The sequence below is a fragment of the Pelophylax lessonae genome (genome assembly GCF_965119305.1).
Source record: "Pelophylax lessonae genome assembly, chromosome: 1".
In the NCBI taxonomy this organism is placed as follows: domain Eukaryota; kingdom Metazoa; phylum Chordata; class Amphibia; order Anura; family Ranidae; genus Pelophylax; species Pelophylax lessonae.
In genome coordinates this window covers 257,695,597-257,713,675 of record NC_138768.1, presented here as the reverse complement: position 1 = coordinate 257,713,675, position 18,079 = coordinate 257,695,597, and the positions used below count along the sequence as shown (strand labels likewise).

The 18,079-nt window shown below is 40.3% G+C and overlaps 1 protein-coding gene across 9 annotated transcripts in view; it reads right to left on the bottom strand.

Annotated features, from left to right (window-relative positions):
* FBRSL1 (fibrosin like 1) overlaps positions 1–18,079 on the bottom strand; it is a 694,572-nt gene that overhangs the window by 197,552 nt on the left and 478,941 nt on the right. For all 9 annotated transcript variants that reach the window (XM_082244088.1, XM_082244093.1, XM_082244090.1 and 6 more), the window contains one exon: positions 463–492. In XM_082244088.1, coding sequence (XP_082100214.1) covers positions 463–492 — 30 coding nt within the window. The remainder of the gene's footprint in view (positions 1–462; positions 493–18,079) is intronic.

Below are 18,079 nucleotides of genomic sequence, written 5' to 3'. Positions count from 1 at the left end.
TTTCAGCCTGCTTATACAAGGTTCAAATTCAAATGATACAAACTATCTATGGCTGGCCTAAGTCAAAGGCTAAATTAGATTATAGACTGGTCTGCACATACACAGAAGTTGGTGATTTTAAAAAAGTTTGCTCATACTGAGCAGTGCTGAAAAATGCTGGTCATTATTTATATATCCTTTTCCAGCATGTTTTTTCATGCCATTTCATTACAACATGCTTCAAATCATACCGACGGCTCTATATAAAACTTACCCTGGCTAAAAACCTTTATTCTGTACTAGCAGTCAATGTTAATGGTTATTAACTTTGCTAAAAAATTAAATGCATGTCAGTTTGGATTACACTTTAGGAAAGAGATACATTGTGGGGTAAAAAGCTTGGCTTTATTCTGAACACGTTTAAAATATGGCCCCTAATATATCGAAAAAACAAAAGAAAACAGGAATTAAGTTCAGTTTTACCTTATCGTCGATATCACTTTCGCTGTCACACTGCAAGTAGAAAAAAAAAAAGAAGAAAAGTTAGTTACAAATACAGTCATTTGGTTTTGGCGCAGACAATGCATTTCATTTACAGATACATGTTTATATTATGGTACAGCGCCATAGTGCGTAGTGAAAAAATTATCAATTCGAAGCTTTTGCGTTTAACTGAACTCCATGCTAGAGCTGTACAGTTTGCTTCCATCACCTGACCAGCCTAAGGGCTGCTTTGAGTGAGCCGGCGCCTAGTACTCCGAGTATCCGAGGGTTGGTAAAAGCCATTTACAGAAATCAGTAAGCAGGCTCTGTGACTTTTTAATTGAGGACAATATCATTTAAAGTGAAGGTTTCTATGTTAATCCAAAAGTGCTTCTCTGCCAAAGCCTCCTTATAGCGGTTGTATACTCATTCTGATCACTTTTCTCTAAATTAATAATAGCAGGCTATGTTATTTATCGTAAATTTTTATTCTACTCTTACCGGCTTCCTTCCCGACTAATCGTTTTTCTTTTAAATGATGTCACCCGCGCATGCGCCGTTAGCCCTAATTTTCCGGCAAGCTTCTGCTGCCGGAAAAATGCTGGGTCTATGCCGCGGCTGTGTCATTTCCTACTGTCGTCGCCAACCCCCGAGATCCAGCAAGACTCTGGAGCAAGGCAGCAACAGGATTGGCTCCTATTCGCTGCATAAGGTTTCCTTAGTAACCAGGAACGAAAACAAGGCTTGGATATGGCGAATATTGCGCATGCATGGGATTATGCCCAGGGAAACATACTGAGGGAGGAAATAAGGTACTGCACAAATGGGTTAGACCTCAGTTGCGATGGCGACGGCTAAGAACAAGCAGGAGGGTTTCACAATCTCTTTATTTGTAAAAGTAAGAACGATTTTGATGCATACTATTAGTGGCTTTTTAAATGAAAACAAGTAGTTTCATTGATACAATGCTTAAATGTGGTATCAATGTCAGAGTTTACTACCGCTTAAAGAGGTCCCCATCGCTTTTGTTTTGCAAGGACTGAGAAACACAACCTGAGCTGTAAATGCAGTGGAGCTCTATGGGTTCTATAAAATATCCACTGACATCTATTTTATAGAACTCTATGGGTTCTATAAAATATCCACTATTGTAAGATGATGATGGGAAGTGTGTTTTATCTGTGTATGTGGGGGGAGTTGCCTGAAGGGATCCAAATGGGTGTCACCTTGCAGGTAGAAAAAAAAAATTGACCATTTAGACTGAAAGTGCCCCTTAAAAGGACAAAAAATTAGAAGTGAAATTATCACACACCACTGTAGAATTAGGCAGCACTAAGAGCTCTAACCAGGGGTTTTAGAATGCTACTACCAAAGTACCAACAGTAAACCTAAAGATAAAAGACCCGTCTATGAAAAGAGCCAGGCTTGTCAGCAGATAGACCCATTAAGAGAGGGAAAGGTAAAAGAGAATCTTACACCCTAACATGACAAAAAAACGAAAAACTCCTGTGCATGCACAACACACGAGTGCCAGCAATACAATAACATGATTTGGACGACTGCTAACTAAAAGCATTATCGGGTTTCATCATCAATGCATACCATACAATTCCCTTTAAAGAGAAGTATGGCCGAAGCTTTGTCATACATCTCTTGTGGGTCACGGGAGTGCACGTACTTTTGCACTCCTCCGACTCAAAACCAGCCAAAGCCAGGTGATAGCAAAAGCCAGGTGACAGCTGACATCACAGAGCCAGTCCAGGCTCTGGAAGGATCTGGACAATGATGTCAGGATCCACCCAGATGCCTGACGGACAGCTGGCTCAGCCTTTCAGTGCACCGCTGAGAGCCTGAGCCAGCTGCTCCCAACTCCTCCATAGCCCAGTAAAACGAGGGCAGAGCAGAGAGCAGAGCTGACTAAAAACTGAACGATTAGTGATCATGTGACAGTTCAGTTCTCGGGCTTAGAGCTAGTGGGGCACAGCTGCAGCATCTTACCATTGATGCAGCCATATAGGGGAGTACGTGTGTTTATGTTTTTTTATTTCCCACACTTCTCCTTTAAGGCACTGCAAATAAGCTTATTTAAAGTAACTAAGTCTTTTTTTTTAATGAAAATAATGAACATGTTATACTTATCTGTTCTGTGCAATGGTATTGCACAGAGCTCCTGCGAACCTTGACTTCTCAGGTTCCCTCCGCCAGTGCTCTTGGCTCCTCCCCTTCTTGGCGTGCCACCACAGGAAGCTGCTTTCTATAGGGGTGCACCTGTGGGTTCGCTCCCGAGCTGGGCTGTGTGCATCTATAGATGCACACAGTACAGCTTAGCCCTGCTCTCCACTCCCTCCTCACAGGATAGGTTTGAGAGCAGAAGGAGACAATGGCTCCCACTGCTCTCACTAAGTACTGTGAGGAGAGGAAGAAAGAGCAGCACTGCTGCAATTGGGCACAGTAGCGGATCAAAATAAGACTCAGGTATGTCTTTAGGGAGTTGAGGGGATGGTATAGCCAAAGGGTCATTTTTACTTTAATGCAGGGACTGCATTAAGGTAAAAACATCCTACCTTTAGAATCACTTTAATAATGCAAAAACCACTATGCGCAGCGGAACCAATTTTGAAACGTTTTTCATTGAGTTGACTACAGTAAACTGAAAGCTGATTAGATTAACATATGATACAGATGTTCTTTTCACTGCTTTTTTAAATGATAAGGCATGTGGCATTCATAGTAAATAATTAGCATTTCAAAGTGACAAAAAGTTTCAGTATGACTTTCTAATATTTCCTTGCACAAGTATAAACCAATGTGGACTTTTTCACATTCTGAAAATATAAAAACTGTAAAAGAAGGGGTATAATACTACCCTGTCCTGCTGCCAGTGCCTCAGTTCTTCATTCTCTTTCAGAGCAACGCCAGCTGAAGAGCCTTTAGCATTTGACACTTCTGGGAGTGTCGGATGTCTGGTCCGTCTGTGTACTGTACTGCCAGAAGGGTGTCAGATGCTGAGAACTTTTTAGCTACTGTAGCTCTTTCAGAGTAAAATTTAATATTTAATAATAATAATGATAATCTTTTAATAATATTTAAAAGTTAATGTTTGGTAGAAATTTTGACTACAGTTACAGGGTTGAGTCTCCTGGGGTAAATCTCCATTGTCCCGCTGGAAGGTTTACCTCTGCCCCAGTCTCAATCTGGCACACTAAAGCTGGTTTTCATCTACAGCTGAACAGTATTTGATTCTATCCTCCCTCACTCCTGTGCAGTTTCCTCATTCCTGCTGATGAAAAAATTCATTATTACAATGTGCTGCTATTTTCACCAAAATGATCAACAGTACTGCTTTTTGTCATCATGTTTTGTGTGAAGGCTAAAAAGTCCAGTTTTGGTCTCATCAGACCTTTTTCCCCGTTTGCTCTGTCTCTCCCCCCCCCCCCCCCATGCCATTTGCAAAATGCCAAAGAGGAAATTTTTGGGAAATGGCTTAAGCCTCGTACACACGCACCGATTGTTGGCCGACTGATCGGCCGTCTTTTGTCCAGTGTTGTTGTGTTGGTTGAAATGTGCTCTAGACTGCACACGAATTTTGTCGGCCAACAACAACCAACTGCAGAAGTGATGTCATGTTCTGGTCTACTTTCCGTGTGTTTTTTCTTCTCTGAGCATGCCCAGTCTTGCTCATCTGACTTTTGTCGGCCGAAATCTGTACTGACTGACGAACAATCGGCCGTTCTGGTGACGGGCAACAAAGATTTTATAGCATGCACACCAGATTCTGTTCGGCCGAAAAGTCACAGTCGGTTGTCGGAAGCATCATACTAAAAAGCCGACAATCGGCCGATCGGACGTTGGCCGAAAATTTACGGCCAACAATCGGTGCGTGTGTACGGGGCTTTACTTTACAACACTTTGGGATAATGTTGTGTAACCAAAACCCGGATCTTAGCTATTCTGTCTGAAACTTTATCCCAGATATGCTTTGATAGTTTATGGTTGCCATGAAGCTGTTTATTTAGATATATTTTCTAACAAACACTGTGGTGCCTTTTAAATAATTGTCTAATGTGTGATCACTAGACATTTTAACTGAATGCAAGTGATTAATATTCAACAAAGTATGTGACTTCTGAAAGTAAGGGATAGTACCTCATCTTATCTAGGGGTTTTCACAGCAAAGGGGGTGTTACTCATGCAATAAAGACTTTTCAGTTTTTATTTGCAGAAATATTTTTTTAGAAAGATATGCATTTTTTTCCACTACGGACATTGCATATTAGTTTGTGTACCAATGAAATTAAATAAATGTAACTGCAGGTTGAAACATTCAAAAATGGAGAAACGTCCAAAGGGGGGACCAAAGGCTCATGCAAAGCACCAAATTTGTAATCTGAGAGTGAAACATTCTAAAAATGGAAGAATGATTCATATACTGCAAATTCAACCTACAAGTTGGAGAAAAACAGATTATATTAGCAGAACACATGGCTCCTGTTGGGGCTTTGCAACTGTTTGAACAATGGGTAATTTTTATCATTAACAGTGAAAGATATGTCCATATATTGCCAGTCATTTATCACTCAACTTGTATAACTATCATCTGTCCTGTAAGATACTATCCTTAATACTAAGAAGATAGAACGCTAAAAACTATTTACAAAGACCATGATGGTAGAACAATAGAGATTTTCATGAATGAATGATGCAAGATGTAAATACAGAAATAGCAGAAATGGTCCACATGCATACAGTTTAAATTGTTTGTCAAGTTACTGATTACAATTACTGGCAGCCCCTCTGTAATAAGATATAGTATGCAGAGTCTTTGTTTTTTTTTTAAATCATGGAGCTAAATACCTTCTTTCACATTGCCAGTGTGTGGTCACATCATGCCGCTCTCCTTCTCCAATCTGAGGACCAAGGTGGCCGATAGTACCGATATTCCGGAAAGTATTGTACCGCAGTGATGCCTGCAGCTAGAGGCAGCACCCCAGTACCGGCGTCCATAGCCGACGGTCGGCTGGCTTGTAATGACAACCGATGCGGCTGAGAAGTCGCTTGGCTGTCATTACAAAGAGCGGTACGGGACATCCCCCCCCCTCCCGCGGCTCGCTCGGGTCTCCCGTCCCACCGGAAGACCCGGGCAACCAGCCTGCATGGCCGCCGAAGACCCGATCAATGCCGCATTCAGCTCCGATTGGGTCTCCATGCAAAAACCCGGAAGTGATGTCACTTCCGGGTACTGGCGTCAGATTAAAAAAAATGACAGCCAAACTTGGCGTTTTGAATGCTTTTAAGTGCAGAGGAGGGGTTTGGGGTCTTTTAGACCCCCAGATCCCTCCACAAGAGTACCTGTCAAGTAAAAAAAAAAAAAAAAAAAGAAAAAATGTTTTTTTAAATGTACGAAAATATCGGCCCACATCGGCCGATACGCGATGACAAAAATATCGGTGTCGGCAATGAAAAAACTATATCGGTCGATCGCTACTCTGAACACAGCGGGGTGACGGAGGTACACAAAATGACCACGGTATCATGTATAAGTAGCCATGATTACCATGGTCAGCACACACAGGGAGACACAGGAATAGGCAGGATCAACCAAGTATTTTACATCATACAATGGGACAAACTACACAGCACTAGCACTGTGCCATCTTACAGTTAAACATGTTTTAAAGAAACAGGATTTTTTATTTTTTTTAGGGTTACAAATGCTTTAAGCATCCATGCAAACTGGCTTTAAAAAAAAAAAAAACGGTGCTTCTAGAGGAGTTTAGCATTTTGCCTGTAGATGCAGCTAATGTTATCCTATGTGTCCATGCACATTGGGACATTTATAGGCATAATTTAAGCTCAGTGTTTAGAGGCAGACAAAACATAAATAAGCATTTTATTCTGCTAAAGAACTGGCGTTGTTTTAAGCCCAGTGTGCATGGACCCTATACGCTATTTATGAGTAAATTCTGTGAGTTAAAATTCTATCAAAAATGATGGGATGGTCTTTTTCAAGCCAGCCTAAGGGGTTTCCCAGAGACCCTTTTTGGAAAAAAATGTCATTAGAAAAAAGGATGATCGAAGATTCTTGATCTTCATCAGAGCACAAAAAAAAAAGCTAAGAGTACGACGCAAGTCACACAACAAGTTTGCACACAAGCAGTGCCCGGAGGAATGTCAACAATGGAGAAAAAGACCTGCACAAAGGAGATGAAAAAAAGTCCTTCAGCTCTGCCTCCCACGCAGCTGTTGTCGTCAGGACAAAAGCCCTTGTCAAAATATCGAGGTAAAGAAATGTACAGAATAGCAACTGATGACAGCTCTGGGAGCTCTCAGTGAAAGACAAGAGCCTCAATTACCTGGAGTTTCCAAAAGGCCCTGTTAACGCTCTCTGAGGAGAAACTAAACAGTAAACAGCCCAGTGGGCCTCCTTCAGAAAAGCTTGTAAAGGGATTACTTGCTTAGTTGTGCCAATTGCCTTTTAATTCCACCAAGAATGTTTGTAAAGCACAGCCTAATTGCCCCCTCATTTTGTAAACAAAACCCTCCCCTGGCAGGTTCAAGTTGGGACGCTTTGTGCTTGGAACGTGACAGGCACAAATTAAGGTGTTTTGTAAGATGGATAAATGTATTTGAAAGCATCAGCCAGTAAATTACCTCTCGGGACCTCACAAGTTTACCACAGATGTTTTCAAGGATTAACAGCACAATGTTGCCATAAAATGCCAAGTTCAAAAAAAAAAAAACAGAAAAAAAATAACAGAAGAAAAGTACTCTACTTCAGACACCCCACAATAAGATAGCACAACTACAAAATGTCCATAGTCTGTACAAAAATAATGAACCTATACTTTTGTTTACATTTTGGGTCACCGATGATCAGGAAGATAAAGGTAGCAATCAATATTTGTGTTCTGAACAATAACTCATAACCAAAGTAACAATGCTAAATGATGCAGAAATGATCCGATGTATGCAAGGACAAAGTAGTTAACGATCCAACAACCTAGCAGACAGAGATGGATGTTTAAGAATATGTAAACCTAATCATTAAAATCTCATAAAAGCACAAGTTAAAGTGCAACTTCGCTCAAAAAGTAAACTATAGCTTATTTGCGCCTTCACACAGCCTAAAAACAAGTTGCATTTTTTTCTTTTTGGTTGGGGGCCCCAAGTACTATCATTTTTTATGGGTATCCATTTACTGAAGCATTGCCTAGGCAAGGATGTCATTGCTCGTCCCACTCCACCCCGCATCCACAGCTTCCTGGGATACATCACACGTATGCTGGACTGATCTCATGTACGTACAGCAGGAAGCCAATTGAGATTCATGAGGAAGTCACTGCCAGCTCCCAAATCCAAAAAGGCAGCACCAGGGACCCACAGCAGTGAGAAGAACTGGCTGCGGCAAGATAGTGCTGTAATCCATTGACTAAGTATCTGATTTGTAAAAACCAGCAGCTCACTATTCAAGTGGCTGACATCTAATTTTTTTTTAACTTAGTGAAGTTCTTTATTGAAAATTTCTAATTTATTTTTAATATTTTTACATTTGCACATTACTGTAAAATAACACCTAGTGATCCTGTTATTAGGGCCCTTGTTCCGTCATTTCCTGTTATTGGGTAAAAAAGTGTCCCTATCTCTCAACTGTTCTCAAGCATTGGCACTCTGTCACATGGGCTTGGATGATTCCAAGTGGCCATCTGAACCCACATGACACAAGCATGTTTCACTGGTGTCACCATCAAAAGCTTGCCCTGAGAAATACCATAAGGTCACCACTGAATAAGCATAGAGGCAAGATGTGGCTGCAAAATGATAAAAAAATGTATACTTCTTATTGAAATAAAAATGGTAAATTGTTTATGAGACACAGTGCTTTAGTAAATTAAATGTCATTCAGTTAGGGTTTACATCTACAATGTACATTGACAGTGCTGAGATTAGGTCATCCAGCGCCCTGGGCAGGGATGCCAAACTGCCCCCCCGTTCATGATTTGCACACTTAGGGGATCCTACACCCAGCAATCACTCACTTGTTAAAATCACAGACGCTGTCACTACTCCGGTCAGCTTTGCAACAGAAGTTAGGCACCCCCAGTACACCATTGCACCCAAGGCAGCCGCTCTAACCACCCACCCCATGTCCAGCCATGTACATAGGTAACTGAGAAAATGGGATGAAATGTGGCTGTATAGTTACTAAAGCTGAAATGTGTTAAGCATACAGTGCTGTACTGAAAGATACGTTATTTTCAAATGCAAGCCCTAGTACAATATAATAACATATAAAGATCACTTTTTTTGCCAGTTTTGCCGTCAGTTCCATTTTACCTTTTCCTTTTACCAATTATAACTGGAAGAAGAAACATGATGATCTAAGGCCTAGATTCCTTCATGCCTTTTTAAAATTGTCTCTCGACATTGTACTGTACAGGATGACATATGAGGCTAGGGGGTCCCCCAAGAAATTTAGGAAAATATGGTATCGCTGGGTTGACTCTACTGCTACGTTGGTGGGGACTGCTGATGATTAAACTGGAGGGAATGCAACTAGCGGGTGGATGGGCTGGGGTTCTGGGTACTGCAACTTTGAGGGCCTGCAGCGCTCTCCACATGCCCTGCTAATGTTTAATGGATACTACATGGGGGGTTCCTCTGTAATGGTCACAAAAAGGGAATGGGAACTGGGCTCTGTTTTGCCCGGATGGCCTCCTCTTCTTTGCTTTCCCTAGGGGGAGAAGGGGGAGAGGCCAGGTTGTTCTTTTGGCTGTGTTGTAGGCTACAAGGTTAAATTACAAAAGGAGTCCTTCTGTTCACATGGTTTTATTTTTGTAATGTACAATGGCTGAGTGGTGGAAATTTTGATCCTTACCGTACATGGAGAGATGCTTTGGATGTTTTTTTTTTCTCTGCCTCTTAGTATGTGCTACATGATGCATTTATTGTGCTGTGATGTGTAATTCTATGTGTTTATGCTGGACTTCAATAAAAATCTTTTAAAAAAAAATTGTCTCTCACTTCAAAAGGTCCAGAAAGAACTTAATTAAACTATCATTCAACGTTTGCTTTTCTGCAAATACAATAAGTGTGCCAGCTTCTTAAGAACCCATGTTATGTAGAAGACTAATACAGGCAAGAGGTCCTGTGTGTGAGGCATGTACCTTCATCTGTGCAGAATTTCACTTTTATTAAATTCTCCCAAGCTCATATTCATTAAAGACACAAAAAAGAAAAGTAATTAGCATCTATTGTTTCAAGTTCCCTGAACCTCGGCACTCCCCCACATTCTCCTCCTTTCTTTCTGGATCTTGTTCCTCTTGAGTTTGGCATGGCTTTGTAGAAGGGTGGAGCAACTTGTTCAGCCTGGCACAGATTTCATATCTGCAGGGGTACCAGACGATGATAGGAGAGGAGGGTTTTATCCGGAGCCAAGCTGACAGCAAAACCTGCTAATGGGACTCAAATCAGCCGCAGAGCCGCAGTGCCAGAACTTCTAGCTCCTGCCAAGTCAGGAGGGGATGCTGATTTATAGCAGCAATTTCACCACTCTATCCTTTGGAGGGTCCCACAAGCCATTTCTGGATGGCATAGAGCCACTGAGTTCAGATCCAAAGCTGCCCGGCAGCAACACGGAAATGAAACAGGGATGGAAATTGAATGCTGTCTCGATCTCGCCGCAGGCATGAGAGTGCTTCTCTTAGCTCTAGCGGCTCCTTGACAGTTTGATAAAATGAGTCCGGTCCTCCCTGTGGCCTTTCAGCAGACGGGCTGAAGAGAGCATAGCTGGAGCTATGAGGAACAGATTGAGCCTAAGGCAGCCCTTATGTTTTTTTTTCCATTGTTGGTGTTTACATTCATAAGCTGGGCAATAAAGCTAATCCTATAGAAATGTATGTACAGTTTAAAACAATGCTTTAAAAAGTTCTCACATAGATTTGCATCTGAACACAGTCTTGTACAATTCACTTTTCTCTAAAACAGACAATACTTTAAAAAGAAGAGCAGTGATATATGCTTACATTTATACACATCTTTTATACATCTTCGAGATCACTCTATGGCTTAACAATGTATGGGTTTCATGCTGTACATCAGTCAAAACCACTTGTGTTGCTGTACCAGAACAGAGGTTAATAGGCAACACATATTTATTCGGTCTTTGCAAATATAATATTTCAGGTCTAAATTCCCGGTTTTTAAAAACCAAGCTACAATAAAAAAAGTTGGAATTTATGGCTTTCACAAAAATGTTCAGTATATACCAAGACTATATAATAAATGATGTATGTCATAATAAAGCCAAAATAGTAACATATTAAAAATACATATGCATCTGTTTTGAAAAGCCTCCCTCACCAATAAATAACAAGAGGGTTGCCTATTTTTTGCAGCTTCTCCTGTGGCCCCTTTCACACAGGCTTTCCGATCAGGTCCGCCTGTAAGTTTTTTGAGCGGACCTGATCGGACCGTCCATGCACTTCTATGGGGCAGCGGATGTCAGCGATGACATGTCCGCTGACACTTGCTGCTATCCGATTTGATCCGGTCCGTGAAACCCAGATGCATGGTAACCCTATTTTCCACTTTCCAATCTACAATGAGCGGAGACGGACCTGTCATCCGCCTGCTCAGCCAGGATCGATCCCCCACTGAGAAAAGCGGAGTCCACCAGGCAGAAAGCCTGTGTGAAAAGACCCTACAGCTGCTTGGCAGCTCTACAAATCTAGGCGACATCTTTGAGGAACCACCCTCTTGGATTGCTCTCTTCTTCCTGGGTTCAGAAGCCAGTTTATAGATGATGTAGGCATATATACATTGGGTTACATCCACAAAGCTCCTAACTGTTCCTGATTTTGAGGGACTGTCCCTGATTTGCAACAAAGTCTGTCTGTCCCTCCTTCTTCCTCATTTGTCCCTCATTTTGGTCTTCTCTATATAGTTGTATATAAAATAAAATTTTTATCTTTCAAAAAGTGTTTCTAAACCTTTCATCCAAATTCTGCATCTGTAAATTTCAAAAGCCATTATAAAGAAACTGTAGTGGTAAAAAAAAAAAAAAAAAAAAAAAAAAAAAAAAAAAAAAAAAAGCACATGTGGGTTTACCTAATCATTTTTTTTTTTTGTATAATTCTCCATTTTGACTCGTTGCACACACTTTAAAAAACAACACTAAGGTTACATAGAAACATAGAATGTGTCGGCAGATAAGAACCATTTGGCCCATCTAGTCTGCCCAACATATCTGAATCCTATGAATAGTCCCTGGCCCTATCTTATATGAAGTATAGCCTTATGCCTATCCCATGCATGCTTAAACTTCCTCATATTACTTTTAAACCTTTGCCCCTCTAATTTAAAACTGTGTCCTCTTGTGGTAGTTTTTCTTCTTTTAAATATGCTCTCCTCCTTTACCGAGTTGATTCCCTTTATGCATTTAAAAGTTTCTATCTTATCCCCTCTGTCTCTTCTTTCTTCCAAGCTATACATGTTAAGGTCCTTTAACCTTTCCTGGTAAGTTTTTTCCTGCAATCCATGTACTAGTTTAGTAGCTCTTCTCTGAACTCTCTCTAGAGTATCTATATCCTTCTGGAGATATGGCCTCCAGTACTGCGCACAATACTCCAAGTGAGGTCTCACCAGTGTTCTGTACAGCGGCATAAGCACTTCTCTCTTTCTACTGCTTATACCTCTCCCTATACATCCAAGCATTCTGCTGGCATTTCGTGCTGCTCTATTACATTGTCTTCCCACCTTTAAGTCTTCTGAAATAATTACTCCTAAATCCCTTTCCTCAGATACTGAGGTCAGGACTGTGTCAAATATTCTATATTCTGCCCTTGGGTTTTTAAGCCCCAGGTGCATTATCTTGCACTTATCCACATTAAATTTCAGTTGCCAGAGTTCTGACCATTCTTCTAGTTTTCCTAAATCCTTTTCCATTTGGCGTTTCCCTCCAGGAACATCAACCCTGTTACATATCTTTGTGTCATCAGCAAAAAGACAAACCTTACCATCGAGGCATTTTGCAATATCACTTATGAAGATATTAAACAAAATTGGTCCCAGTACAGATCCCTGAGGTACCCCACTGGTAACATGATCTTATTCCACTTGGAATTGGCTGTATCATGGAGTAGGGTGAAAAATCAATGTCATCTGACGCTTCTGGGGAATTGGACGGAACAGAATACTAATACTAAGTATACTATTATGTGTAGTATCATACCCCCCAACCTACCTATCTGTCTAGGCACACCAGTCTTATGATTATGACAAAGCTTCTAAGCTTGACAGAATAACTGACATCCCAGCAGAACTACAGAGTAAACCCCCAGCCTGGAAAAGCCTGTGGGTAGGATGTCTGAACTTCTGCTCCTCATACTTGTTCAAGGTCAGTGACTTGCTAGGTAGTTAAGCCAGGATCAGGAAAATAGTCCTAGGGCCTGCATCTTTAAAAACAAGCCTGCAGTGGTCGCTCCTGTACAATGTTTTCGTTTTATAATACTGTTGGCGTATAAAATGGCACAAATATTATATATGCAGGCAGGTGCACTTTAATAAATCATAAAAGGGTGGGTGTAAGAAACCAGACATATTCATAGCTAGGTATTATCATCATGCTCCACACTACAGACTATACTTATACAAGATCATATTATACACATTATTTCATCATTCATGTGAATATATATATCTTCTACTTTTCCAGTAAAGCCAAAGTACTACCACTGGGCCTAATGTAAGTACTTTTTAGGGAATAAGAAAGTGTGAAAGGAAGTTAGGAGAAAAACACTGAGAAACATAGTCTGCATTAGTTCTGTCAGCTGCCAGAGGCCCTGAGCGGCAGAACTCATTTCGTGAGGCAATGAAGCATCTTCTAGTCTGTTTGCCATGTTCTCTCAGGAGCCCCCATTGCAAAGTAGCAATCAGGAAGTGGATTTTTTTGGAGTGCCCATGAACAAAGAATACAGAAGAGAGTGCTAAAAAGAGTAATAGTCTCAAGTAGTCTTCATATGTGACAGACTAAGGACAAATGTAATACAGACAAAATCCCTAACCTGCCCTTCTGCACATACTTTCAACATTTTAATGCCCAGACACCCATGACTACACCATGAAGAGTTTGAAAGCCATTTAAAAATAAAAATGTTGCCAATAATGAAAAAGATTGTAAAATATTTTTAGATAGTTGATCCAGGGATTATCTGATTGCCTCATGGGGGATCAGGAAAGATATTTTTCCCCCGCTGGAGCAAATTGGATCATGCTTTCCTGGGGGGTTTTTTTTTGCCTTCCTCTGTATTAACTGTGGGTATAGGATTGTGTATATAAGATTATGGGATTTTTCCCCTTTTAATGGTTGAACCAAGGTGGACCTGTGTCTTTATTTAACCAGACTAACTATGTAACTATATTTCGGGATTAAAGTAGATTGTTAAAGGGGACATTCACTATTAGAAACATGGTGTACAATGTAATATGCTGGGCTGTAACATGTTCCTAAGCACTACCCCCTTTGACAATGGACGGTGGTTCCTCCCCCCCCCCCCCCCCCCCCCCAGCAGTTGTGGTCATATTTTAAATCCACAGCTGTGTCATTCATTCACAGAGATTTGTGAATGAGAAAAACTACAAGTCCCGCCTACCTTATAATTTTTAATAAACTGTGAGTGTGCGCTGATTAGCATGCTTGCGGTGAATTTATTCTTCCTCTAGCTTTCTAACGGAAAGCTTGTACAAAGCTATGCTCAGAAAGCTGGAGGGAGAGTTTGCAGGAGCCTGACACTGCACCACTGATCCACTATCATGGTTGCAACTTTTTGCAGGCTCCTGTAAACATAAATAAATACACATTTTTTTTTCCTGTAAAATCATGTGCATTTATTTTTTCAAAAGGTGAACTTACCCTTAAAAAAAAAAAAACACAACCATTTTGATCTGGAATACAATACGAATAAATTGTTAAAAGTTAACTTGCATATCCCCTAATACACAAGTCATTGTGGTCATGCTAAAGCAGTGTTGGGAAAAGAACATAAGGATTGTAACTAAAGAAAAAATAAAACTAAAGAGGCCATTCGCAATGTAGTTTACAAACGTTAGCCCCATTTCTATCCCACATAAAGTCAAGTATTACTGAAGGCAATTTCAAGTACCGGTGTTATGCATACATTTCTTTGAACCTTTAACACAACTGGTCCTCTTTAGTAACAATGCAGTTCTACTGCTTTCTTTATTATTTTATGTTTTTAATGACATGTTACAAGAAATAGTAATAGCTCTGATTGTCCCAGGATGACACATAGCTGTCAAGAAGAACTCTACCAATATATTTAGAATTAGTACCAAATCAAATAAAATTATAGGTGGATATAAAGTGTTATTTCATGAAAAGAAGAGACGTATACAAGAATTAATTAGAAGATAGTTTTAGTCCATTAATGTAAAGAAATGCATAAATTTACAAATTGACTTTTAACTTTGCCAATTAAATTCACTCTGCTGCTTACTTCGTATAGAGAAGCCATTCACTCAAGTGTAGACAAATTTCGAAGGTCAGTTAGAGCAAATATGGAACTTATATTAGCACACTTTTCTAGAACCTGTCTGGTAGTTAGTACTTCCAATAACAACCTCACAGGGTTTATGGATGACAAAACACGAGTGTGCTAAATTCTGCACAATAGCTTCAAGGTATACGACAGAAAAACAGCAAATGTTGTCAATCATACAACAATTTACATGACTTTCTCTGAAGAGAGTTTAGAACATACCACACTGGTTGGAGTTGACCTATGTTTCTGTTCATCCAATCTCTTCTACAGTAACCAAAAATACTGTTCCACATAGCAGGAAGCCAAATATTACATGTATATTCAGAAATATGCATACGACTGTTCACATATCTAATATCTAAAATGTGAGCTAGATCAAACTGTTTTGTTTCTGTTATATATAGCCTTGTGTACCTTATCATACTTGTAATCAACCATATCTAGCTGAGTTAAGGCTAACTGTAGCATACAGAATTATATTTGTTAGAACATAATTACCCTTGAATCGTTGGATTAGATACAGGTAGCTCTTAAAATGTTTTTCTGTGCGATTTTTCATGCGTTGCCTAACTTGCACAAGAGGAATCCCACTTAAGTGCCTGTTCACTTATATGCAATTTTCTCTTGTTAATTTTTGAAGCACAGGCGAACAACCAAGAAAGGAAGCAGGAAGCTTGAAGGAAGACGTCGCCTAATGATGTCACAGGAGACCATTAGGCCAAAAATGCATTAAGCATAAAAATGCATTAAAAACGCAGACGCACAAGTGTGAACCTGTGCTAAATGTAACCTCAACCTAAAATACATTTTCTATAGTGGGTGTAGTTGGACTGCAAATTAAAAAATTCGTTTTGTTGGCCCACTAATCAGAACTATAAATTTATTGGTTAAGTTTTTTGTTTTTTTTTCTAAAACAAGTGCAACTATGCTATGTAATCTATAGTATCCCATACCAACAAGATTTCAACTTTCAAAAGTTCACAGAAAACAGAAATAGTAAGAGACCCTAATCAAGGATTTACATGCTTACTTACAGTGGCATGCGTGGGAGTGACATCATCGCAAGTCTTTCAATCAAAGAACTGGAGTCTGCCAACCCGGAAGGAAGACCGGGTGAAGATGGAAGCCCTGCAAGCAGTGACAGCGTGCCACTGGAGGGCTGAGTTTTAAGGTAAGCTTCAAATAATGTGATGCATACTAGCACATTATAACTTTGCCTTGTGTGTTTTAAAAAAAAAAGAAAAACAGCAGTTTACTACCGCTTTAAGCTGCCAGGGGAGGAATGAAGGGGAATTTTATAAAGCAGGGATGTCAAACTCACTTTCATTGTAGGCTGCATCAGCATTATGGTTTACGGTTGTATCTGTAAGACCAGATGTCAAGAGTCCTCCCCCCTATCAGAGGTCAAGAGTCCTCCACCCTCCCTTACCTCCCCCCTTACTATGTGCTGTTGACAGGAAGAAGCTGGGGGTAGAGACAGTGCAGAGTCTGAAGGAGAACCAGGGTAGGGTTGGAGTCTGCTGCAGGGTGAGAGCAGGGGGAGCGGAGTCTGCACAGAAAGACGCAGGATATGTAGGAGTTCTGTCCTCTCTGCTGCCAACTGTTGAGACAAGGTGGGGGCAGAGGTGAGGAGGGTGCTACAGCAGCAGGAGAGGTGCAAGGGCCACATTAAATGACCTGGCAGGCCAGATTTGGCCCTGGGTTACTGCGTTTGACACATGTGCTGTAGAATGTCACTTGAATGACAGCTCTGCCTTTGCTGAGGCTGCTGACATCACATCAAGAATGGTGACACCCAGCTGTAGTCTCAAAGCTTTTGAATGTCTACATATAGGGAGGCTTTTACAGGTAAATAACAGGCCTAAAATATGTTAATTGCAGATATAACCTTGTTGAAATGAATGCCCCAGGCGTGAGAATACAATGATCACTGCCGGCAGCTATAGCCACCCAAAGTGATCACACACAAAAAAAACAAAAAAAAAAAAAAAAAAAAAACAACAGGCTGGTTGCCCTGAAGTTGATTGATGGACTTCAGGACAACCAGCCTGCCCATAGACTGATCGGCAGGAATTTCAATTTGTGTATGGTTGGCCTTGGAGAGGTTAAAACAGGCTGGACAAATTTTGGGAAATAGGCTTCTGTGGTGCTTTCACAAATTCTACATAGCATTCGGCTACAAATATGTGTAAGAAATCACATTTATTCAGTGAATTTTTTTAAAAAATGTTACCAGTACACTAGAATAGGATCCTTAGTTGAATTTTCCATAAATTGAAATGCCTCTTGTAGTCTTATGTGCTGAGTTACATAAACATGCCCTGAAATGCCTCTCCACATTTACACAGCATTTAAGGCAGAATGACTCTGCCAGCTTAGACATTTAATGAAAACACAGAACAATTACCACGCACAAATCTTTGTTTTTAATTCTAGTCAGCAAGGCTTTCCTACCAACAGGCAGATCCTTACAACAGAGAGAATAAAAAGGCTGCATAGCAACTGCAATTATGAGGATACGTTCATGTCAAATGAATTATATTACAGAAAATAAATCTTCCCGAGATGCGCAAGATGGTTATCTGGCTCCAGTCAGACATTTGCATTACTGGTTTTATATGTTGTACTCTACTTGATTAATATAGGTAATCAAATTATATTGCTTTCCTCTGTGCTCTCACATTCAAGGCTATAATGTTTTCAATGACAAAGTTCATAGAGTTGTATAAAAAATGCACCTCTTGCCATATCAGCTCTTTATTGAAGCAGTAAAACACCCTTTTCAATTTAGTAATAAGTAATACAGAGCAGAGTACATTGATTGGCAGGGTCGCTTCATTATAGAACACTGCCAGCTGCAAGGCTAACATCATAGTAAAAAAAAGACAATGCCTTGTACTGTATGAGCCATAAAAACACCAGGCACCCCAATTATAGTAGACTACATATGCCATCAAAACAAAAAAGTAAATCATATGTCTGCGACACACTGGCAGATTCTACTACCAGGCATCAATCCCAATCAAGAAAGATTATAATCTCCTGAACAACCCACAACG